The sequence below is a fragment of the Marmota monax genome, unplaced genomic scaffold, assembly GCF_021218885.2.
Source record: "Marmota monax isolate L192 unplaced genomic scaffold, Marmota_monax_Labrador192_F-V1.1 WCK01_AAM20220418_F8-fsc00158, whole genome shotgun sequence".
Classification (NCBI taxonomy): Eukaryota; Metazoa; Chordata; class Mammalia; order Rodentia; family Sciuridae; genus Marmota; species Marmota monax.
The window spans coordinates 2,160,016-2,186,389 of NW_026694092.1; the positions used below are offsets into that span (position 1 = coordinate 2,160,016).

The following is a 26,374-nucleotide window of genomic DNA, read 5'->3' on the forward strand; positions in this document are numbered from 1 at the left end:
TTAACATTTTTAAAATATATTTTTTTAGTTGTTAATGGACTATTTATTTATTTATTTATATGCCATGGTGAGACTCAAACACAGTGCCTCGCACATGCTAAGCAAGTGCTCTGCCACTGAGCCACAACCCAGCCCCAACATTTTTTTAATATATATTTTTTAGTTATAGGTGAACATAATGTCTTTATTTTACTTTATATGGTGCTGAGGATCGAATCCAGTGCTTCATGCATGCCAGGCAAGCGCTCTACCTCTGAGCCACAACCCTAGCCCCCAGCCTCAACATTTTTAATTTTTGAAGAGTAGCATTTATTACAAAGGCTAGCAGGGTTGGTACTTGTGTTTCAGAGTCTTGGTAAGAAACTTCTTTACTGCTACATTTTTATTTTTACCTTCTTCCAAGCTCTGTGACAATACAAAGTTTTTACAGGGATGTTGGGCAATGGAAACTGGCTAACACCTAAAAAGTATTCAGTAAATGTAGCTGCTTTTTGCATAGTTATTGAAGATGGTAGTGTTAATCAGGTTATATCTGACTTTTATGGCTTCTCTAGTGCCCAGAATGGAAAAACAATCACTCAGAGTTGTGGTTGACAGCTCTGATGGTCATTGCCTATTCTTTCTTCTGCCAGATTTATCTTGTGGTAGTAATATATGTAAGTTCAGACATTAAAAAAAAGATCCTTCCTTTATTCTATCTGGTTTCTCTGATTGACTCAACTGTAAGCCAAAAAAAATCACTTGTTAACCAGTGCTGGTGTGCTTTGCCAATAATATACTTACTTTCATAACTTATTAAGATAGTGACTAAGAGAATGAAACTCAGCATATATTGCATACAACCCAGCATAATTTGTAGCATATTTTGTGGGCACTGGGGGTTAATGATGGATAAAATAAGAACAAACACTTAAATTGTGATTTGTCGAAACTCTACATTTACTTATGAAGCTCTCTTTAATAAGAAAATTGTGATCATCTGGAGGGCAGAAATTATTTTTTCTTTTATCATTATTGAATGAAATTAAATCATTTTAGCAAACATGAAAGTGATTCAAACCCATTTAGCAAACATCTTTATTTTATACTGCATTTATTAAATACGCACCATGGATCAAACACTAAAACAACAGAGAAATGAAATATAATTTCTGGTCTTTGATTAAAACATGTACTGAGTAACTTCTTTGTATCAAGGCACTATGAAGATGCTGGAGATATCATGGTAAAGAAAACATAGACTCTGTCCCCAAGGAACTCACAGATCAAAGAAACACCAAGGCCCACATATGTGGATCAATTAGGGAACCAAATAAGACATTCTGCAGTTTTAAATGCCATTTAATGATGACAACTTCTTTATCAGGACCAAATATCTTACTAAATGGTACGGCAAAGACCAAAAGTCAGCAGCAACTAAGGGGAGGACAGTTGAACAAGGCCTGCGCTTGACAGGAAAGACCTCACAAGGAAAGCTGAACTTCTGTGGCCTCCAGGAATGGACAAGATTTACAGACACAGGGGGCATATTGGGTGGGGAGAAAGGAAAACACCTTAGAGGTAGAAGTGAACTTGATGAATTGAGAGAATACTCAGGAATAATAGAATGGCTGGGAGGATGCTGGTAAGAACTGGGAAGTAAAGTCAAAAAGTTCAGGGGGCACTCAATTCCAAAGACCCTGGAGTCAGGCAAATGGGGCTAAACTCAGTGAGCCCCTGTAGGGTCTTGAGGAGGAGGGTGATGTGATAGTTTCTGAGCAGTTCCAGTGCGGCTGTTTCTATCTAAGTGTAGGTCACATGTGTTCATCATTTTTTTTTTTGAAGCTGTCCCCTGCCTGTGTCTTTGATTGTCACTTGGCTACCATGTTAAAATCAGAATGTGCTTTATCATTAGAGGAAGCATCGGTTCTTCAGATCTCATGGACCAAGAGGTCAGACCTGGGACCCCAAAGAGTATCCGGAGCAATGGTATGACCCCAATCACTCAGAGGTCACCAGCCCCAAGCACTCGAAGTGTGGCCTCAATCAGCAGCAGAGTAAGTGCACAAATGTAAAGAGACCCCCAGCCTCTGGGACTTGACTATACCATTAAGGCATGACTGGGTTTAACCTCCCTGTATCTCAGACATGTCATTTATGTCATTTAATGGTAAGAATTTCTTTACCAGGACCAAGACTCCTGCATCCTTAGTTTTTGGCCCAAAACCCAAAGTGAAAAAGAAATGGAAAGACAAGATATAAAGGTGGCATTGTATGCTGGGATTTACATGGTTGAATGGTTTAAACAAATATAAAGAATGTGTTGAAGGGTCTGATTTTAATCCTCCATGTTTCTTCTCAGACAAAATATTCATAAGTGGACAGCACTAAAATTTCTCCAAGCTGCTTTGCACTTGAAAAAGTAGAACCTTGAAATGTTGTTATAGTGTTCTATGTATCATTATGTGTCACCACATAATGAATGCTTAAATGGAATATTTTACATATGTGGTAAATTACATTTTATGTTGCCTTTCTCTTTTAAGGGAGAAGATGGAGAAAGTATTTGGAAGGTGTTATGGTTTAGATCTGAGGTGTCCTCCAAAAGCTCATGTGTGAGACAATGAAAGAAAATTTAGAGATTAAATGATTGGGTTATAATAGCCTTAACTTAATCAATGCATTAATCCCCTGACAGAGATTAACTGGGTGGTAACTGTAGGCAGGTAGGGTGTGGCTGGAGGAGGTGGGTCCTTGGGGGTGTGCCCTTGAGGTATATATTTCCATTCTGGTGAGTGAGAGTTCTCTCTGATACCTGATTATCATGTCCTGAGCTGTTATCCTTTGCCATCCCCTTCCACCATGGTGCTTTGCTCCATCTTGTGCCCAGAGCAATGGACTTGACCATCTAAGGACTGAGACCTCTGAAACTGTGAGCCCCAAATAAACTTTTCCTCCTCTAAATTGTTCTTGTTAGGTGTTTTGGTCACAGCAGTGATAAAGCTGACTAAAACAGAAAGAAAAATTTTTAATGAAATATTTTGTTAGAAGTCTTTCTTGGAATGAATTAGCATCTACTGCATTTATTAAAATTATTTTGGTACTGGGGATTGAATCCCGGGGGTACTCTACCACTGAGCTATATAGCCCCAGTCTTTTTTAGTTTTTATTTTGAGGCAGGGTCTTGCTATGTTGCTGAAGCTGGCCTTGAATTTGTGATCCTCCTGCCTCTATCTTCTGAGTTGATAGGATTACAGGCGTGCACCAGCTGATATATTTTTTTAATTAAATAACAAACTCAATATAGATTGCTGGCATGTATATATAAGAAACCATTATATATGAACCACAATTCTTTGACTTAGCCAATATTTAATGGAGGTTTTAGTATATGACAGGCACCAGTCAAGCAAAGACTTGAAGGAAGTAAAATATTCGGGTCTAGGTGTCCTCCAGGCAGAGACAGTGATGACATTTGGCAGGCACACCTGGGGAAAGCAGCTTCACTTACCTTCAGCTAGCCTCCATCTTGTATGGTCAGTGACTTGTTCAACCAGTTTCTTTTGTTTGTTTATTTGGTACTGGGGATTGAACTCACGGACACTCAACTACTGAGCCACATCCCCAGCCCTATTTTGTATTTTATTTAGAGACAGGGTCTCACTGTGTTGCTTAGTGCCTCACTTTTGATGAGGCTGGCTTTGAACTCACCATCCTCCTGTCTCAGCCTCCTGAGCTGCTGGGATTACAGGCGGGCAACACTGTACCTGGCTCAACCAGTTTCTAAAATATTTTTAATGCCTCATGAAGAAAAGCAAGTGCAAAGACCCTGAGGGGCTATACACCTAGCACATTCAAGAAGGATCCAAGTAGACATTGTAGCTATTGCTAGTAAATGAAGGGGAAGGTACTAGGAAATGAATTCAAAGAGATCATAGGCCAAATAGGACCCGAAAACTACTGCATGTACTTTGACATTTACTCCGGTTAAGATGGGGGAAGCTGGAGGGTTTGAGGCAGAGGAGTGATAGGATCTGCCTTCTGTTTAAGCAGGATCTGGGAACTGTTGAGAAGCAACTGCAGGGCAATAAGAGTGGAAGCCAGGAGACCAATTGGGAGGCCATTGTCATATTCTAGGCAAGAGACTGGGCTTTGTAAAAGGGAAATAACAGTGGAGGCGGTGAGCAATCAGATTCTATAAATAATTTTAAGGAAGAGCCAAAAGGCATTCAGACTGATTTAATAACAATAATAGATTTGTTTAAACACTTACAGTCTAGGTTGTACTTGCTAAGATAAAAGGCATATTTTAAATTTCATAAACATTTATGCTAAGCTCAGCAAGCTGATTATGTTCAGTAGTCAGAAAAGTACACAGATAGTTGTTGATTATGCTTATTTCTTTGTGACCTAACAAGGAATGATATGCAAAATATTTAGTAACTGGTATGGCAGGGACACTGAGTAATCAGAATAAATACTGGCTGGGACAGTATCCTGGGGTCCCTTCCATGCTACTCATTAACCTGGATTATGGGGAGACCTGTGGATAACGGGAAACATGGGGAAGGGGAGGTAGATGAGGAGTAGTTCTGTTCAGCAACTAATACAAAAGTATTTTAAAAATTTTAGCAGCTGGTGCAGCTGTGCCACTGGGTAGCACCTATCAGTCCAATAACCAAATAATAATAATAATCAAGTTTTTCTCAAAATAAGGATTATTGGCCAGGCACAGTGGTGCACATCTATAATTCTGGTAATTTGGGAGGTTGAAGAAGAAGAATCACAAATTTGAGGCCAGCCTAGGAAGATTAGCAAGACCCCGTCTCAAATTAAAAAGGACTGGGAAGGTAGCTCAGTGGTAAAGCACCCCTGAATTTAATCCCTAGTACAGAAAAAAAAAGATAGATATATAGATATATAGATTATCTTCCTAAGGGCCAGCCCTTTCAGATGATTAGGAAGCAACAATCACCTGTCAAGCCAGTCGTGATGGCGCACACCTGTAATCTCAGCATTTTGGGAGGCTGAGGCAAGAAGATGGCAAGTTCAAAGCCAACCTCAGTGACTTAGTGGGGCCCTAACAACTTAGTGAGACCCCGTCTCAAAATAAAAAATAAAAAGGGCTGGGGATGTGGCTGAGTGGTTAAACGCCCCTGGGTCAATGCCTGGTACCAAATAATAATAATAATAATAATAATAATAATAATAATAATAATAATAATAATAATAAATCACCTGTCAACAGAAATTCCCTGCAATTGACTTGAGTCCATTTACATATACATAGGCAGTGCCTATGTAGATCTCTTGAATTCTAGCTGGTCTAAACTGGTGTTTTCTAAGAGAAAAAGAGAGACAAAGAGAAATATTGCCTGTGGGATAAAAATAAGACAGCATCATAGTTCAAGAATCACATTTGCTTTTTCACAATGAAGGGAAGAGGTATATAGAGTTAAATGGTGAGCGAGGTCACATCTTCTCAATTTCTCCTATTTCTTAGCATCTCTGTTTCAATGTTCTTTTCTGTTTTAGCATGTATGAAGTAATTTTTTGAGTGGAGAACTTGTACAACATGATAGTCTCTAAACTGTCCTCTGCTATGATGTAATCTGTTAATTTTAGGTTTGACATCTGGAAATTCCAGGGCACGTATTGCATGTTAATGACTGTATAATATTAATTGGCCTATTAGTGCTCAATATTAGCAGTATTGTCATCATCATAATTGCCTGTAAGGAACTTGGTCTTGATTCATTACAGTGCTCTGCATGTGAAGAACTTCTTGAGGCAGTGTCAAAAACTTACCTAAACTAAATTGTCTATTTGACCTCTGTCATGCTTTTGACAAACCACGTTGGTCTATGACATTTAGAGAACTTAAGAGCTATAAACTTCCTATTACAGGTCTTAGCTATTGGAAAATAATGAAAGATTAAGACCAGTCTTTATTGCAGCTGAATTATTTAGTATGCTAAGCAACTGAGAGTCATATCTCTAAGGAGTGAGTTTATCTAAGTATGTCTGAATGTCTAAGATGAAGGCAACAAAAAGGGAATTCCATCCTATAAGACTTTGACCTTTGACAGAAATCCTTTATTTATTTATTGTAGTACTGGGGACTGAACCCAGGGCCTCAGCACATGCTGCTAAAGCATTCTATCACTGAGCTACATCAGCCCCCATCCTGTAAGACTTTGAAAGGCAATTTTTGATTGTTTACAGAAGGAAGAATTGTAAAGTCTTTTTCAGATTTGATCATTATCACACCATGATACCACCAGCATGGATATTTAACCTTAAGCTCAATTCACAAAAGGAACATTTTTGTTTGTTTGTTTGTTTTTACTAGTCACACAAGCTTGGGGTGATATAGTAGTCAAGCTTCTATGGGCATGGACAAAGTTGGGACACAGGTTTCCTTTATCATATGTTACTTGAAAGCCCATCTCAGACTGAAGTCTGCCACATGTAAAAATATTTATTTTATTACACCCCCTCCACACACACCCCTCACTTATTCCTATAAGCTAGGGAAGTTCCCACTCATGAGCATGGAAAAGCACCATGCATGAAACTTTAGTTCTAATGTAGAAATAACCAGCCATATTCTGATCACTCAACCTTCCAGATAGAAAAGGTGGCATGGTCTCCTATTAAATGGGGACAGAGGAGATAACGTGTTAGTTAGCTTTCTTTAACTTTAACAAATACTAGGGGAAAATCAATGTTAAAAGAGGAAAGATTGCCTGAAACAGTGGCATATGCCTGTAATTCCAGAGACTTGAGAGGCTAAAGCAGGAAGAACACCAATTTTGAGGCTAGTCTGGGGAATTTAGCAAAACCCTGTCTCAAAAAAAAAAAAAAAAAGGACTCAGTATATAACTCAGTGGTGGTAAAGCACCCCTGGATTCAATCCCCAGTACCTCCCTAAAAGAATAAAGGTTTATTTGTGTTCACGATTTTGGTGGTTTCAGACCATGGTCAGGATGACACATTACTTTTGGGCCTGTGGTAAGGCAGCACAACATGGTACCCAAGAACTGAAAGAATGACAGAAATAGACCAGCATTCCACAATTCCCTTCAAGGATACTCACCCAATAACCTAAAACCTCTGACTCGGCCCAACATCCAAATGCTTTCCACCACTTACCAATGGCACCAAGCTAAGGACAAAGCCTCCAATTTAGAATAGAAGACATTCTAAATTCAAACTATATCAGGTGATTGAGGAGAGGGGATGTTGAGAGTGGGGTAAACATAAGACCAAATACATTTCTAAGTCCAAGTGCTATTCTGAGGGTATAACACTTGCCAGATTCTTAAAATTACTTTATATAGCATTGAAGTTACCTTTACCATTGTACTAACCATATTTTAAAACACTCATTTTGTGAATGAAAAATTACTCAAACTACCTTTTGTGTTAAATAATAAATTTCTGGAAATCGATTTTCGATAGCAATTATTGATAGCAAGTTTAGGAATCACATGGTTTTCTGACAAAGGTCCTTCAAATGTCAATTCACTTCTCTTAAAAAGGAACATGCACAAATGTGTTTATAATGAAGGATGTTTATTTCTATAGAGGGATTTTAAACTACGGTCAGTATAATACTCCTTTCTTCATTTCTACCTTGTTGGAAGGAGCGTGGTTTTGAACATTCCATGGGTTTGGCTGCCATTGAAAGCACCTCTGAGGAGCTTACAAAGAGTCACCGCAGAAACACTTCAGGCACGCCTTCCATTGAAGTGTCTGGGACTTCCCTCTCCTCAGGTGGGTAGTTACAACATGACTACTCTGTTGTTAAAAAAAAAAAATGACCCAATCAGATGGAATTGGCTGCTTTATGTTATACCATGTGTATGTTTTCTGCCTCAGAAAACAGTTGCCAAATCTTGTACCTATGGTAGTAGGCTCCCTGTGTGAGAACTGCTTGAAGGTGGTCCCAAGTGCAAATCTATTTATTGAGTGCATACTGTTGTTAGGCATCATCTTCAAGTTTTAGAGCTATATTAGAGTATCAGTATAGAAGTATAGGAAATATAAATGGTTCCAGAATATGTTTGCTATGATACATAACACTTGCCCAGAGTGCAAGGAAATTGTCGTTCAACTGATATGGTGCACCAAAGTTCCCTATATCCAGATAAACCACTGCATGGTTTAATGAAGGAGCTTGTTTGCAAGCTGCATTAAGGTATTAATAATAACCATTTTTGTTTGTATGGCACATTCGCACATATCATTTTAGTTCATGATTACAGCAATCCAGTGAATCAGGTATTATTTATGTTGCAAATATTTTTACCTATGAATGAGGAAACTCTAGAGAAATTTGTCATAATTATGAAGTTTAGGTCCATATATAGAACTGATTTCATAATGAAGTCTTCAACATTAAAAAGTTATCTGTTGCTGGACATAGTGGCACACGCCTGTAATCCCAGCAGCTTGGGAGGCTGAGGTCAGAGCATTGCAAGTTCAAAATCAGCCTCAGCAATGGCAAGGTGCTAAACAACTTAGTGAGAACCTGTCTCTAAATAAAATACAAAATACAGTGTTCCATGAGTTCAATCCCTGGCACCCCCCCAAAAAAAATAAAAAGATTTTTTATTGATGGAAGAATGTTCTGGTGCCTAGTGAACTTCCTTTCAGTGATTGGTAGTCACTCCCTTTTTATGTGAAAGGAACTTGGTATATCATTTGAAAGTGGATATTTAAAATTGGTCGACTTGTATTTTATGTCAAATATGAAAGTACAGTAAATTCTCTAAATATTGAAATCAAGAATGCTTAATGTTCACCAGGTACAGTGGTACATGCCTGTAATACCAGCTACTCAGGAGACTGAGGCAGGAGGACTGCAAATTCGAGGCCAGCATCAACAACTTAATGAAGCCTTAAGCAACTTAATGAGACCATGTCTCAAAATTAAGAGTAAAAAGGGGCCTGGAGAATAGCTCAGTTGGTAGAGTGCTTGCCTTGCATGCACAAGGCCCTGGGTTCAATCCCTAGCACCCCCCCCCCCCACAAAAAAAATTAAACTAAAAAGGGTTGGTGATATGGCTCAGTGGTTATACACCCCTGGGTTCAATTTTGTTTTGTACTATGGAAAACAAAATTAAAAAGATTAATTATTAATTATTATTTTCCAAGTTTAAAGACCCAATCTATGAGATTTTTTTTTAAATTCTAGGAGTAAAGCAGAAGATTATTGTAAATGGAAGTATTTTAACATAAACTGCGTGAAGTTATTGATTCTGGCTGTTAGCATGACTATCCATGATCTGTGCCTAAAAAGAATTGAAATAAGGAGGAAAAATTTGCAATGAAAAATAAGAATTTATCTCCAAAGTAAGAAGATATACTTACTTTTTTCTTTTTCTCTCTCCAGACCGGAGTCGATCTGAGTTAGATTTGAGTGAATCATTTACAGAAGACTTAGAAGATACTGTAAGCATAAGAAGCAGATCGGTCCCTGGGACTTTAGACAAAGACTTGGTAAGTTGGATGTGTAAGAGTCCAAGATATGACAAAAGAAGGTCATGGTCTTGCTCCAAGTAGTTCCACTTTTAGGTGATGATGAGTTACCTAAAGGAACTTAGTTATCTAAGTTATCTCTTCTTGTTAGTCTTAACATAATAAGTGCTACTAAACCAGGTGTGGTGGCGGCACATGCCTGTAATCCCAGCAGCTCAGGAGGCTGAGCCAGGAGGATTGTGAGTTCAAAGTCAGCCTCAGCAACTTAGCAAGGCCCTAAGCAACTTGGGGAGACCCTGTCTCTAAATAAAAATAAAAAGGACTAGGGATGTGGCTCAGTGGTTAAGCATCCCTGGGTTCAATCCCAGTACCAAAAAAAAAAAAAAAAAGGAGTAACTAAAAGAATTATTTATAAAAAGCAACTAATCAGATTAATGATAGATTATCTCTAGCAAAGTATCTGTCAAGAGATTTATTTCCATTCCTGGCTAAAGGCTCATCAGTTCGTCTAAACCTTGGATCTAAGGGATCTTGGCATTTTCTAAACCAAATATTACTTTCTGACTATATATTTTACATGACCCTTTTTTATATATCAAGTTGTCCCCAATAAGCTGCCTTCCTGAGACTAAATTATGTGAGAATTAATGTTCCAGTGCACTCAATTATAAAATGAGAAGGTTAAATTTGATTATTGTTAAGATTACTTCCCACTCTAATATTCTGATATTCTGATTTCTGTAACTGCCATAATGAAATTTGAACTCCTTAGAAGAAAGATGTAGCACAAATGTTAATTGATATTAATAGTTTTTCCAAAGCAAGCCAGGAAACTTAGAGCTCTGGAACTAAATATTATTTACTGCAGCATAAAAAACTGGGAAAGTACTTTAAAATCCACTAGAATAAAGAAAGTATTTGGGCTGGGGATGTGGCTCAAGCCGTGGCACGCTTGCCTGGCATGCATGGGGCACTGGGTTGATCCTCAGCACCACATAAAAATAAAATAAAGATGTTGTGTCCACCGAAAAAAAATAAATATTAAAAAATTCTTTCTCTTAAAAAAAAAAAAAGAAGAAGGTATGCAATGGGATCCAATGATTCCAAGACTTACTTTTAAAGAACTGCTTACCTTTAAAGAACTGCTAACTCAAATGTTATTAAACTATTCCTGTCCTTAGAAAACTATGAAAATCTTCAAATTCATAGTATGAAGCCAGCCAGTTAACTTCTAAAGTTAAACTTGATTTTAAAAATTGTTTAAAAACTAACATCGTATTCAAACTGGTTTATGAAAATATATACTAAACTTAGCCGGGCACAGTGGTGCACGCCTATAATCCCAGAAGCTTGGAGGCTGAGACAGGAGGATCTCCAGTTGAAAGCCAGCCTCAGCAACTTAGCAAGGCCTTAAGCAACTCAGTGAAACTCTCTCGCTAATAAAATATAAAAAAGGGCTGAGGGGCTGCGACTATAGCTCAGTGGTAGAACACTTGCGTAGCATGTGTGAGGCACTAGGTTCAATTTCAGCATTGCATATAAAATAAATAAACAAATAAAATAAAGGTCCATCAACAACTAAAAAAACATATATTTTTTTTTAAAAAGTGCTGAGGATGTGTCTCCATGGTTAAGTGCCCCTGGGTTCAATCCCCAGTACCAAAAAATATATATGTGTATGTATGTATGTATGTATGTATATATTTTTACATGAATGTGTGTATATGTATGTATATAATTTAAATATAATATTTATATATTTATATATATTTATATAAAACTTGAAATATAATATCAAGTAAAACAGCAGTGAATCAAAAAATATTGCAATAAGAGTAAGTTTTATTCTAGGTATGAGTTAAAGAATTAATGTATATAAGAAATCTGGTAACATTGTCACTATATTTAAGAACAGGGCCAGGGATATAGCTCAGTTGGTGGAGTAAGGAGTAAGGCCCTGGGTTCAATCCCCAGCACCACCACCAAAAAAAAAAGAAGAAGAAGAAGAAGAAGAACATACAAAACTAAATCAAAAGATTTTTGGCAAAATTTTTGGCAAAATTCTACAGCCTTATTTAATAAAAAAACTAACTTGAATATGATTTCTCAGATACTAAATATATAAAAGGCCACAACATATTTCACTTTAAATATTGATGTGAAGGAGCTATTTTCATTAAAATGAGAAAAGGGGATTCTCACTGTTGCTATTATTAGTGAACATTGTTCTAAAGGTTCTGAAAAGTGCAATAAGAAAATAAAATGACCTTTATAAATATTAAATAAGATATTAAATTACACATTTTGCTAATAATATGCTTGCCTGATCAAAAAACCCTATGTGGTTTAGTGACTAAAAGCTACTAGGATTCAGGTTGGGGTTGTGGCTCAGTGGTAGAGCATTTGCCTAGCTTGTGTGAAGCACTGGGTTCGATCCTCAGCACCACATAAAAATAAAATAAAATAAAGGTATTGTGTCCATCTACAACTAAAATAAATGAATAAATAAATAAGGTACTAGAAGTAACAAGAGAATTTTAGAAGACCAATAGCTCAGCTACTCTGAGTTTATAGCCCTGGTTGGGGTAAGCAATAGATCCCTGAACTAGCCAGAAATGTAATAGGAAATCAATCAACAAGAAAGTCATATATGGCCTTGATAAGCACTCTAAACATTCATGTGGAGGATTGGGGGGAGGGAAAAGCTGATGGGTATAAGCTATGCAAACATCCCTGGCTGATCATAAACCTGAGCACATGCGAGAAAGCCCTAGGGAAGTAACAGCTGCGGGTGACTTAAAAGGTGACTGATTTTGATACATTCTAAAAACAACACACAGATCCACTGAAATGAGGATGAAGGGTCACTGGCTGGAGGTGTTTGAGCACAATATCTTCACAATCATTAACTTACCATTAAATTCTGCATACACAGAGATGAATCATAGGAAGTTTGTTAAAAGTAAAAACTGAGCAGAGACATCAGCAGACACATGGGACAGAAAACAGATTCTACAGATGAGTTCAGGCAAGATGCTAAACCTACAAACTAAAAATCAAGCATATAGAAACAAGCAACAGTAGCAACCCTCAGAATCCAGAGTTGTTACAATACATGAAGGCAAATAAATATTGGTTCTTTGAGGAGATCAACCATATTGACAAACTAGGATTTTCCTAGCCAGGATTTCTCAATCTTGGCACTATTGATATTTCTGACTGTATAATTTTTTGTTGGAGTGGGAGGAATTCTTTTTTGTGTAAAGTAGTATGTTTGGAAGTATCCCTGATCTTTACCTAGGCACCAAAAACTCTCCACCAACTGTGCCCTCAAAATATCCCCAGACATTACCAAATATCCCAGAGGGGACAAATCCATCTCAGATGAAAACCAGTGAGTTAAAGTAGGCAAGAGTAGCCAAGAAAAAAGGTGAGAAGACACAAATTACAAAAGGAGAAATAAACAAGGGGATACAACTGCCCATATAACAAAAATGTTAATGATTATAAGGTCATACTGTGAACAACTGTATGCCAACACAATTGGCAGCTTAGATGAAATAGTTACATCTTTAGGAAGACGCAAAGTACCAGAAATACCTCAGAAAGTAGAAAATGTGAGTAGATCTGTAATAAGTAAAGATATTGAATTAATAATTTATTATTTTTTTGCCCATGTACATTTCTTTTTTTCCATATTTTTATTGGTGTATTATTGTACATAATGATGGGATTTGTTGTTACATATTTAAACATGCACACAATACAGCAATATAATGTAGTCAATATAATTCCCCAATATTTTTCCTTTCCCTCCCCTCCTCCTTCCCCTGGTACCTTTCCTCTACTCTGAATTAATAATTTAAGCCTTATTTATTAAAAGAAAAAAAGACCACAAATCTAGCTTTGTGGACCTTTATTGGCATTATTTGCAATTCTAGAATCTGCTAGCAGTGTGAACCAAAAGTGGTTTGGTATGCCTTACCACATGGGCAGGTTATACTTATAGGCAGAGAAAAGGAAGTGACATATAGAAGATGGAAATAAGGTATAGAGACAGCCTAATTGGTCACAATTCAAGTCTATCTTATTTAAATGTGATTTGAACAGTCGGCTGTTTGTGATTGGCCATAGGTGTCTACTTTTACAAGAATAGGTTGCATTCTATTTACATATCATGTTCAGTTGCAGTTCACTGTTTGGAGAAATTAAAGCCAAACTTAAAATATGTATGGAGGAAGCTTTAGGCCAACCTTAAAATTTCTCAAAGAAAACCCAAGGCACAGATGGCTTCACTAATGAACTCCATCAAGTATTTGAAGAAGAAGTAATTCTAACAATTCACAAATTTGTTCAAAAAATGAAGGAAGAAATATTTCTGAACTAATTTTATTAGGTCTGTATTATACTTATAGCAAACCTAGACAAAGACATCATAAAAAAGAAAACAGCTGAGTGTGGTGGTGCATGCCTGTAATCCCAGAAACTTGGGAGGCTGAGGCAGGAGGGTTTCAAATTCAAAGCCAGCCTCAGCAACCTAGTGAGATCCTAAGCAACTTAGTGAAACCCTGTCTCAAAATAAAAAATAAAATGGGTTGGGGATGTGGCTCAGTGGTTAAGTGCCCCTGGGTTAAATCCCTGGTACAAAAGGAGAGAGAGAGAGAGAGAGAGAGAGAGAGAGAGAGAGAGAGAGAGAGAGAGAGAGAGAGAGAGAGAGAGATCTCAGGTGAGTGAGCTACAGACCAATCAATATCCATTATGTCTTTTTTTGGAGGGGTGGGGTTTGCCAGGTATTGAACTCAGGGGCACTGACCACTGAGCCACATCCCCAGCACAATTTTGCATTTTATTTAGACACAGGGTCTCACTGAGTTGCTTAGCACCTCACCATTGCTGAGGCTGGTTTTTGAACTCATAATCCTCCTGCCTCAGCCTCCCAAGCCAATGGGGCATCCAATATCCATTATGAATATAGATGCAAAAATCCTTAATAAAGCCAGGTGTGGCAGCACATACCTGTAATCCCAGGGACTTTGGAGGCTGCAGCAGGAATATCACAAGTTCAAGGCCAGCCTCATCCACTTAGCAAGGCCCTAAGCAACTTGGTGAAAACCTGTTTCAAAATTTTGAAAAGGGCTGGGGATGTGGCTCAAGTGGTAAAGCACCACTGGGTCGGATCCCAGTATCTCTCTCACACACACACACAAAGTCCTTAATGAAGTATTAATAAATTAAGTCCAGTAACAAAAGAGAATCATATACCATAACAAAGTAGGATTTATTCCAGGTATGCAGGATTGATTTAGCACTCAAAAACAAATTAATGCACCAAGTGTAATTGTCTCAGCCAGGAGAATCCCAAGTTTCAGGCCTGCCTCAAAAAAAAAAAAAAAAAATTAAGTACTGGGGATGTAATTCAGTGGTAAAGCACCCCTGGGTTCAATTCCCAGTACTAAAGAATAAATAAATAAAATTAATGTAATAGCCACATCACCTAGTAGTGATTAGTAGGTGCAGTAAAATTGATTAACAAAATCCAACATCCATTGTCAACAATTTAGAAATAGAGGGAATTTCCTCAGTCTAGTAAAGAACATCTACAAAGTTACTACAACTTAACATCATACTTAATGGCAAAAGGGGCCAAGTTCTTCCTACCTAAGTGGAGGAACAAAGCAAGGATTCTTTTCTTCTGTCCTTCCCCTCCCTTCCCTTCCCTCTCCTCCCAGCCTCCCCACTCCCTCCCTCCCTCCCTCCCCCCCTCTCTCTCTCTCTCTCTCTCTCTCTCTCTCTCTCTCTCTCTCTCTCTCTACCAGGGATTGACCCAGGGATGTTTAACAACTGAGCTATATCCCAGCCCTTTTTATATTTTAGCTAGAGACAGGGTGTCACCAAGTTACTTGGGGGCTTCACCAAGTTGCTGAGGCTGGTTTTGAATTCACCATCCTCCTGTCTCAGCCTCCTGAGCCACTGGGCTTACATCACCATGCCTGGTCAAAATAAGGATTTCTGTTTGTACTACTTCTATTCAACATTGTATAGGAAAGAGATTTTAGCTATTACAGTAAAGAAGGGAGAAAGAAAAGAATAGAAAAGGAAAATGGAAAAGAAGATATCTCGGGCTGGGGATGTGGCTCAAGCGGTAGCGCTTTTGCCTGGCATGCGTGTGGCCCGGGTTCGATCCTCAGCACCACATACAAACAAAGATGTTGTGTCCGCCGAAAACTAAAAAATAAATATTAAAATTCTCTCTCTCTCTCTCTCTCACACACACACACACTCTCTCTCTCTCTCTCTCTCTCTCTCTCTCTCTCTCTCTCTTTCTCTTTAAAAAAAAAAGAAGATATCTCATTGGAAAGAAGGAAGTAATTATCTTCCTTGCCTGAAGATGATATACTTTTTGTGTATTGCAAATCCTAAAACATATGCAAAAATATGACTAGAACTAATCAGTTCAATAAAGTTGAAGGATATTAAATCAATGCACAAAAGTCAATTGTATTTTATATACTTGAAATGAAAAACTGGAGCCACATGTGGTGGTATATACCTGAATCCTAGCAAGTCAGGAGCAGGAGGCAGAGGCAAGAGGATTGCAAGTTTGAGGCCAGCCTCAGCAATTTAGCCATACCCTGTCTCAAAAAAAAAAAATTAAAAGAGGAGAAATGAACAATTGGACAATGAATTTAAAAATATAATTCCATTCACAATGGCATGAAAAATATTAAAGAAAGACTTAGGAATTAATTTATTTTGAAAAGTGTGAGATGTGTACATTGAAATTTACAAAAATGTTGCTGCACCAAATTAAAGATCTAAATAAATAGAGACATATTCTATGTTCCTTGATTAAAAAAATTACTATTTTTGAGATGAAATTTCTCTCCAAATGAATCTGTAGATTTAATACAAATGAAAATCCAGGTAGTATGTTTTGTGGAAATGGACATGATGATTTAAAGTTTTTATGAAAATTCTAAGATCCCAGAAATAAAATTTTCAAATTTGAAGAGTAAAGTTGGAAGATTTATACTAATAGATTTCAAAATTCACTATGCAAAGATAATAGTCAGTACAGTGCAGTAATGGCATAAGCAATCACAAACCCCAAATAATAATAATAATTATTATTGTCCTCCTCCTCCTCCTTTTTTTGTACTGAGCTTCATCCGGAGCCCTTTTTATTTTTTATTTTGAGCAGGGTCTCACTAAGTTACTTAGGGCCTTTCTAAGTTGCTGAGGTTGACCTTGAACTTGTGGTCCTCCTGCCTCAGCCTCCTGAGTTACTGGCCCAAAATTATTTTAAAATTAAAAATAAGTATGTTCCCCAAAGGGAATCTTCTTAGAGGCTGGGGAAGTAGGAATTGAACCCAAGTCTGTATGATTCCAAATTTGCAAACACTATTAGAAAAGAGACCCTGTCCTCCACCTCCAGCCCCTGTCTACTCCTCCATTGCTGTAATTCAATTTGACTGGGGGGGGGGTGTCCTAGGAATGGGATGATTTCTAGATATTTTAATCTGATTTTCAGATATTTATGAAAGAAAGTTGTGTTTCAGTTAAAACAGTTTCTAGGAAAGAAATGAATGAAACCACTGATTTTCTCTCCTCCTTTTTTAGATCTCCTTGGAAGACACTGAAGGCGTTGACTTAGCATCCTCCCAGTTTTCTGCAAACACCCATAGTCTGGCAGGTGGCCTGTCAACCGTAAGCAGTTCTCTAGCACACACAGAAATTTTCTTCTTTCTCTTGTTAATTTTCGGTGCATTTCCAAAGAAGAAATGAATGTTCTTGAGAAAATGTGTGAGACTGAATTAAAAGTCATTGTAGATTCCTACTTATCCTTTGCCCACAGAGTACTATTTAGTCTAACTTTATGAGGGCTTTATCTAAGGCTCCTGGTTCCTTCCATGTTTCTTGCCCAGGCTTTAAAATCTCTTAATTCTTAGCCTTTTTTAAAAAATATTTATTTTTTAGTTTTAGGTGAACACAATATCTTTATTTTACATTTATGTGGTGCTGAGGATTGAACCCAGTGCCTTGTGCGTGCATGCTAGGTGAGCACTCTACCATTGAGCCACAACCTCAGCCCCTAATTCTTAGCCTTTTATGTTGGCACATACATATAATCCAAGTTGCTTTAGAGGCTGAGGCAGGAGAATCTCAAGTTAGAGGCCAGCCTCAGCAACTTAGCAAGACCTTGTCTCAAAATAAAAGATAAAAAGGGATGGGTATATAGCTCAGTGGTAAAGTGACCCTGGGCTCAATCCCTAATACCAAAACAATAAAAAAAATTCAAAAAATTATCTTCATTCCCATTTTATAAAGTGCCTGAAGAGTTTGAAGGTTCCCAACACAAAGAAATAATGTGTTTAAGGAGATGGAAATGTAATTACCCTTATTTGATCGTTATATATCATGTGCATGTATTGAATTTTCAAACACTACCCCATAAATTTGTACAATTTTGTGTGGAGTTTTAAAAATCTCTCCATTTTCTAGTTTAGGCCCAATTAGCTCAAGCTTATAAATGATTTTAGTTCTCTGCTGGCAAGTTTCCATGACACCATTCTCTGCACTCCCCAACTGTCCTCCACACCACTGTCAGTCAATTTGCAAAACATACCACTCAGCGCTGGGCGCAGTGGTGCACGCGTGTAATCCCAGTGGCTGGGGAAGCTAAGGCAGGGGGTTTGTGAGTTCAAAGCCAGCCTCAGCAAAAGCGAAGTGCTAAGCCACTCAGTGAGACCCTGTCTCTAAATTAAATACAAAATAGGGCTGGGGATGGGCTCAGTGGTCGAGTGTCCCTGAGTTCAATTCCTGGTACCAACAAACAAACAAACAAACAAACAAAAAAAAAAACCCATATACCACTCAGATGTCTCTAGTGCAGCTTCCCAGTGCCTACAGAATCAAGCCCATTCTTTAGTGTTCAAAGTGTTCCTTGAGAGGAAGGTTTTAGGAGCCCCTGTGTCTTTTTTTTTTAAATCTGTGTGCCTGTAAGTCTTTTTCTTTGCTTCTCTGACTTCTATGCTCTAATCTCCCTTTTCTTTTGATCATTGGCTGTCTTAAAGAATGCTCAAGCAGTCTCTGACAGGAAGTGGACCTACCTAAATGTACCTGATGCTGATTCAGACACTGTAAGTTTTCAAACTTTCTTTTTCCTTCTTTCCAACTGTACTTCACAAATTCTATGGTTCGGGAAACATGATTTGGTGGGCAATTCTTCCAGCATATATCTTTTTCTGATTTGTGTCCCATTAACCAGAGATTCTCTTTTGAAAAGATGAATGAGGTTAGGAGAACTCAAGTATTCCAAGTCATTCAACATTAGAATCTGGATGCTAGTCAAAAGTCACCATGCAAACCTCCAAGTCAGTGTTGGTGGTGCATGCATGTATACTAGTGACTAAGGAGGCTGAGGCAGGAGAATCACACATTCGAGGCCAGCCTGGACAATTTACTGAGGACCTAAGCAACTTAGCAAGACCTTGTCTCAAAATAAACATAAGAAAGGCTGGGAGCCAGGCTCTGTGGCACATGCCTGTAATCCCAGCAGATTGGGAGGCTAAGACAGGAAGATCATGAGTTTGAATCCAGCCTCAGAAATTTAGCGAGGCCCTAAGCAACTCAGTGAGACCCTGTCTCTAAATAAAATACAAAATAGGGCTGGGGATGTGGCTCAGTGGTCAAGTGTCCCTGAGTTTAATCTCCGGTACCAAAAAAAAAAAAAAAAAAAAAAAAAGAAGGGCTAGGGGTGTAGCTCATTGGTAGCATAGTCCTAGGTTGAACCCCCAGTATCATAAAAAAAGACACAATCTATAATGACTCATCATTAACAAGGTCTTTGGAGTGAACATCTTTATAGTCACAGCCTGGGCTTGCTTAAGAGCATCAAGTTTGGGGCTGGGGATGTGGCTCAAGCGGTAGCGCGCTTGCCTGGCATGCGTGCAGCCCAGGTTCGATCCTCAGCACCACATACGAACAAAGATGTTGTGTCCGCCGAAAACTGAAAAATTAATATTAAAAAAAAAGAGCATCAAGTTTGGCTAGGAGTAAAATTGCCATACTACCTTAAATTCTCCCAAACCTCAGTATTTGTGGGTTCTTAGATTTTCTTCTATACTGTGGGGATCCCCTGCTTACAGAGATTCCTCTTTGACCATGTGGCTACAGAGGGACGTGAAGACACAAGTCAGCCATACAAGAAGATAATGAGGTGTGGACATACCTAAATGTGCCTCCGACTAGAAAGGGCCTCCGACTAGAAACCTAACCTCTCTGAATGTTTTGACACTGCCAACAATTTTTGTGAGCCAGATGTGTGGGAATTAAGTCTTGATTGAATTGATATGAGAGAATTGAGGCTTTTTTTTTTTTTTTTTTTTTTTTTTTGGTGGTGCTGTTGCTGAAAGCTGGAGCTTGGTCCTTGTCCCAAAGTCAATCCAGTTAAGAGGACATGGCTTTGAGAAAAAGGAAAAAGAAGTTTTATTGCTTTGCTAGCAAATGAGAGGCACAGAGGACTCCCAGGTCGTGGTTTTGCTCTTTAGGGAAAACAGCTAGCTTTTTCTTAATGTGGTGGTGGGAATTGAACACAGGGCCTACATGCGTGCTGAGCAAGCACTCTACCAACTGAGCTATACCCCCAGCCCTAGCACAGACCTTTTAAAGAAGCTATTTAAAGGCTGCATTCCAGGTATATCCTGATATTTTGATGAAATTCACTTGTTAATTTGACATCTCCTTCTCTTGAAGGACTGATATCTCAAGGTAATCTTGTTCCCCGTCCCCAGGTTAGGGAGGGGGAGAAGGAGAAGTGGAAAATAAAAACACATCCTTTTTAAAATAAGCAGCAAGGGCTATATTCAAAAGGTGATGTGACCACTGTTACAGTGCTGGGGATGGAACCTAGAGCCTTGTGTACGCTGGGCATAGCGCTCCACCACTGAACCACATCCCCAGCCTCTTGAGGCTTATTCTTGAAGCCCTTGGTACTCAAAGCCTGGTCCATGGACCAGTTTATATAAACTGGGATAGACTCCAAAACTTTTTCAGTTCACAAAGCCTCTAAGAGTCTGGATAATACTTTTATGGCTCTCCTAGACCAAAAGCAACAACTGACTAGTCAATTTATTACGTCATTAGATCTAAACAACTTAATAATCACTTGGGCACTAACAATAACCATTTTGAAAAAATAATGGAGGTCAATAGAAGGCAAAATAATATCTTGGCTCCATTCTTAAATAGCCCCAATTACTTACTGATTAGGACATATGTGTCTGCTGAGCCTCACATGGTTTCTCAAATCTTGGAATCTGATTAGACATCATCACTTTCATTTCCCGTTCCACATTTTTATGAAATATTTGCTTTGTGTTGCAGAAACTGCCAAAAGTTCAACTTCACGTAGCCATTGAAAAAAAGTATTATGATTTAACAGTGACACTGGAAACTACTAGTTAGTATATTGTGTGGTGTCTGATAGATGATGCTGTGTTTTCTTTAAAATATTTTCTGATGCTTCTGTGAACTTGCTGTTGTGTTCTAGGGTACTTACTGTTTGGGAACTTTGGATCTAGGTGTTTGTTGGAAAAGCATTATCTCAGACCCCCACCCAGACTGCATCATTAGTCAGAATCTTCATTTTTAAAAGATCCTCAGGTGCCAGAACAGTGGCACATGCCTGTAATTCCAGCAGCTCCAGAGGCTGAGTCAGTAGGATTGCAAGTTCAAGGTCAACCTCTGAAATTTAGCATGGCCCTAAACAACTTAGACAGACCCTGTCTAAAAATGTTTTTTTAAAAAATAAAATAAAAGGAACTGGAGGGTGTTACTCAGTAGTTAAGAACCCTGGGGTTCAATCTCAGTCCAAAAAAAAAAAATCCCCAGGTGATTTATATCAATGAAAGTTTGAAAAGCACTGCTGAAAGCCACCTACTATGCATGTACATTCTGTCGCTTTGTTTTAGGAATGAGAAAGACAAATTTGGTTACTCTCTCTCTCTCTTTAAGCTGTAGTTTCCAAATAATTTCACAATTCTTGATTTGCTTTTGCCCTTGTCTTAAGCTTAGAAGAGAGACAGGAGCAATGTCACAAACATACTATTGTTTGAATAGCTCTACTCTAAGCAATTGAAGGAACACAATGGCTTTTGTAACAGTCTCTCTCTCTCTCTCTCTCTCTCTCTCTCTCTCTCTCTCTCTCTCTCTCTCTCTCACACACACACACACACACACACACACACACACAGAAAACCTAAACTCTCTTTGCATTTACCATAGTCTTCAGTGGTTTGCAGAAGAGGGTTTACGAAAACTACTGGATCATTCCATCATTCATGAAAGCCTTCTATGGTATTCATGCATGTCACTGGTCTATGTGAAAGTCTTGTTAATGTTACTGGCAGCCAAGCCAAGGAATCTACTAGATAGATTGCAGCTGGTGAGATTTCAGTTGCCCACCAGCATGAGAAAAAAGCAAAGGACCCCAAAGGAGAAAACAAATTTAGTGTCTTTAGCTAAAACTGGAGAGAAGCAGCTGCATGGTTTCTTTCTCTGCAGGTCCTATAGAAGCAGTTACAGTTTAACAAAACAAAAGCCAGGAAATATACATATATAGATTTAGCTGGCTTGTGTTAGCCAGAAAACAAGTCACAGTTTGGGCTTCACTGGCATCTGGGGGGTGGGGGACCCCAGGTGGGGTGGGGTGGGGATTTCTCAATTTCCATTCTCAGCACGAGGAAGTTTGGAAGCTAAAACAATTAAGATCTTTTCATTTCGAAAGGATCTTCATTTCATTACAAAGATATAGTTTTTGCTTCTAGCACTAAAGGATAATTTTGTTGCATGTATTAAAAATAGGCCTCATGTCATTAGTGTCAAAAGCCTCGTTTATTCTGGAAGATTTGGACCTTTGGGGAATTTTTTATTTTATTATTTGGTAGGGCTATGATTTTATTGGTTAGTGTTATAGTTTGTGGATTGCTATTTTGCATAGAATTACAAAGCCACTTCCTACATAGCCACAGAGTAACTTGAGGAATCAAATCAGATATCAGTGCATGAGTTCCTGCCCTTGCTAAAGCTAAAGTTCCTGCCCTGGCTCCCCGAAACTGACTGCATGCTCCTTGTTGAATGTCAGAGAAAGAAGTTTTGCTAGCACTGCATGTGAGATGAGCTTTTCTTTGTCCTGCTCAGTGTATTCCAGACTTTGAAGCACATTGAACTTGAGTCTGCCAGTAAAAATGCAGAAAGTTGCAGCGATGTAGAGGAGAGGGGACATTCACAATTCCTCATGAATAAGCCAAAGGTTTAGTTAACTGGGGAAAGGCAGTGCTTCCTTCCTGGGGAAAGGAAGGCTTGCCTGCCTTCCTTATGAATGGTACAAGATCTGTTGTCTGTTGCTCTGGGATTTTTCTCCACCAGCAAAACAAGCTGCTGGCTTTCTTCCCTTACTGCCTGCCCCCCTTCCCTGTTCCTTCTAAAGAACAGGAATGGTAATCCATGAAGGGGCTGGATTCTGTGAAGAGATTCTTACAATAACACCAGGTGCCTTCTTTCCTTTTATTTTTTCCAGACCAGCCTTAACAGCATGATGAGTGTTTACAGTGAAACAGGAGACTATGGCAACGTGAAGGTCAGTGGCGAGATCCTTCTGCACATCAGCTACTGCTACAAAACTGGCGGGCTCTACATTTATGTCAAGAATTGCAGAAATCTGGCCATAGGAGATGAAAAGAAACAGAGGACAGATGCGTAAGCACATAGCATGTTCCTCAGACCATGCCAAGTACCACCTACTTTGTGTGTATGTGTGTTTCTGTTTCCAAAGAGCCTAAGTGTTCCTTTGGATTCAGAGCATGCTCAGAGACCTTCCTCCCATACATCCTTCTAAATGTTGTCTGAAGTACACATATAATGGTCACATCCTTGGTTACCTCATTTTTTTTTTGGGGGGGGGGTACTAAGGATTGAACCCAGGGGTGCCTAACCACTGAACCACATCCCCAGCCCTTTTTTTATATATATATTTTTTAAGAGACAGGGTTTCACTGAGTTGCTAAGTGTCTCACTAACTTGCTGAGGCTGGCTTTGAACTCCTCATCCTTCTGCTTCAGCCTCCTGAGCTGCTGGGATTAGAGATGTGTGCCATGGGTCCCAGCTGGTTACCTTATTTTTAAGAGGCCATTACTCAACATAATTCAGCAGTGACAAATTTGTATTTTGCACAGAGATCACTCTTTGAGGTAGAAGCCCAACATGTTGGCATACCCAGGATGTACAAGAGTATCCTCTTGATTTTTGTTCTGGGAAAACTTCCAGACATAATTACCAAGCTGTTACCCAATTTAACAACTCAGAAGGGCAATTAATGAGGCTCTGGGGATCCTAGGGATCAGCCTGAGTGGTCCAATATGAAGCATGACATGTTGGAGGGGAGCTCGATGTAAAGATGAGTCAGGGGTCCCCATGACAACTGCCAGGTTCATTGATTCACTAGAAAGGCTCACAGGAATGTACATGTAGTTATAAGCAATAAAGAGAAAAGACACGTGAGAGGGAAAGTCCTGAATAAACCAGACTCAAGCTTCCAAGGGAATCACACATGATGCTCTTAATTCTTGTGAAATGTCTACCAGGGAAGCTTCTAAGAGGCTCAGCTGGTCATGTACCAAATTTCTAGGCTCTCAGAAAGAAAACACATGTTCAGTATAAGTTATATTGTTTGTACAAACAGTTTAGGCCCAGTGAGCGACTTTTATCAGTTCTAAGAATGGTAGGAACCCTCCTGAAATCCATGTTCCCAAATGACATCTAAGGGCAAAACTTGCAAGCAAGTTTTTCTAAGAATGGCAATCTCAGGCCTGCTATGTTAACTCTTTTTTTGCATATTACATGACCTAAGCCCAATGAACAACTCAATAAAACTGGTTCCAAGTATCCTAAAGTAGACAGATGATTGGATTCTGACTATAGATTGGTCCATCTGCCCCCTTAACTAAATTTCAGAGGGTTCCAGGACCAATATAATAATCATTTTGACTAGCATGGAAGGGGGCCATCTAAAACCCTAGCAGGAGCTGGGTTTGTGACTCAGCGAAGACTGCTTGCTGAGCATGCGTGAAGCCTTGGGTTTGAAACCCAGCAGCAAAGAAAATAAACAAATAAAATATAAAACCCCAGCAGATATACTTTAGAACCCTGGCAGCAACTCACGCATTTCTACGTCTACTATGACGCCCCTGCCACAAAAAATAGTTCAAGCCAAGGTGTTGGGTACAATTGCTCTTATGACTTCCGGTTGTTGTTTTCTGTTTCTCCTTTTTCACTATTTTCTTTCATCACTCATTACCATTGACCCCTACTCCCCAACATCAGAAGGCAGGATGAAGAATAGAGAGGCCTATACCCTAGAAAATTTGTGAGAACACTGATAATGAAAACAGATTACATTTATTGAGTGGTCCAATATGTCTTCTCCTTGCAGGTGTCAACTAATTTAATCTTCACAATGCCATGAGTTACATACTGTTATCATCCCAGTTTTATTTTATTTATTTATGGTACTGGGGATTGAACCCAGGGCCTTGTGCATGCAAGGCAAGCACTCTACCAACTGAGCTATAGCCTCAGCTCCTCATCCCAGTTTTACACTAGAAGAAACTGAGACCCAGTGAAGCATGGGTGATCCAAAATCAATGGGTCTAACTCCAGAATCTGCCATCTTTACCACTAGAATTTACTTCTCTTTTTTTAAGGGCCCAGAGTTATTTTTGTTTGTTTGTTTGTTTGTTTTGGTCTTTTTGGTACCAGGGACTGAACCCAGGAGTGTTTAACCACTGAGCCACATCCCCAGCCATTTTTATTTTTTTGTTCAGAGACAGAGTCTCTCTGAGTTGCTTAGGGCCTCCCTAAGTTGCTGAAGCTGGCTTTGAACTTCTGATCCTCCTGCCTCACCCTCCTTAGCTGCTGGGATTACAGGTGTGGACCACTGTGCCCAGCTGCCCAGAGTTGTCTGTTTGTTTCTTTTTGTTTTGTTTGACAGTGTGGGGACTGAACCAGGGCCTCAAACATGCCAGGCAAGCACTCTACCATGGAGCCACATCCCCAGCCCAATCGGAGTTATATTTTAAGGTGTCTTGATATATACATTACATTCTCTTTCCTTCTGTCTCTTATACTTACCTATTGCCCTTTATTCACTGAAGTCTCTGAGCATTTCTTACAAAATAGATGTTTCCAAATGATTACTTTCATCCTTTATTATCCACAGTTATGTCAAGTCATATCTTCTTCCTGACAAGTCCCGGAACAATAAGCGCAAGACCAAAATCAGAACAGGCACCAATCCAGAATTCAATGAAATACTAAAGGTAAGTAAATATTCTCATAGTAAACTCATGTGATATTGATCACAACCTCATTGGTTTAATTTGCATGTCAAAACTTGCTGGCAGCTGGAAGTTTGCTGGGGCCCCTTGCCGTAGAGGGAGACATTGGGCTAATGAATGCCGTTCTCAAACCACCATAGAGGGTACTCCATTATCAAAAAACGAACAAGGACCAGGTGTTTATCCACGATATCGTGGAGAAAGGCATCGGGCTCCATTGCCAAAAAACGGACAGGGGGGCCCAATGCTCCGGGGCCCAAAACCACAAATATACGGAGCACTGGAGGAACCCAGCAACCCCATCAGGGTAGTGCCCAGGACACATTGTCCATCAGATCCCTCATCAGACAAACCAGAGGGAGCGCAGGGTTGGACATCTGCGCCTCCGCCAGAGCAGTACTAACTCCAGAGATGGGAGTTCAAATCATTCCCACAGGGCTGAAAGGACCTCTTCCCAAAGGAACAGTAGGCTTATTATTGGGACGCAGCTCTTCTACTCTAAAAGGACTTATGAT

General features: G+C 39.1%; 1 protein-coding gene across 5 annotated transcripts in view; it reads left to right on the top strand.

Moving 5' to 3' along the window:
* Sytl5 (synaptotagmin like 5) overlaps positions 1-26,374 on the top strand; it is a 257,975-nt gene that overhangs the window by 209,083 nt on the left and 22,518 nt on the right. For all 5 annotated transcript variants that reach the window (XM_058585750.1, XM_058585751.1, XM_058585752.1 and 2 more), the window contains 7 exons: positions 1,895-2,036; positions 7,629-7,758; positions 9,380-9,486; positions 17,086-17,172; positions 18,540-18,605; positions 23,045-23,223; positions 25,742-25,841. In XM_058585750.1, coding sequence (XP_058441733.1) covers positions 1,895-2,036; positions 7,629-7,758; positions 9,380-9,486; positions 17,086-17,172; positions 18,540-18,605; positions 23,045-23,223; positions 25,742-25,841 — 811 coding nt within the window. The remainder of the gene's footprint in view (positions 1-1,894; positions 2,037-7,628; positions 7,759-9,379; positions 9,487-17,085; positions 17,173-18,539; positions 18,606-23,044; positions 23,224-25,741; positions 25,842-26,374) is intronic.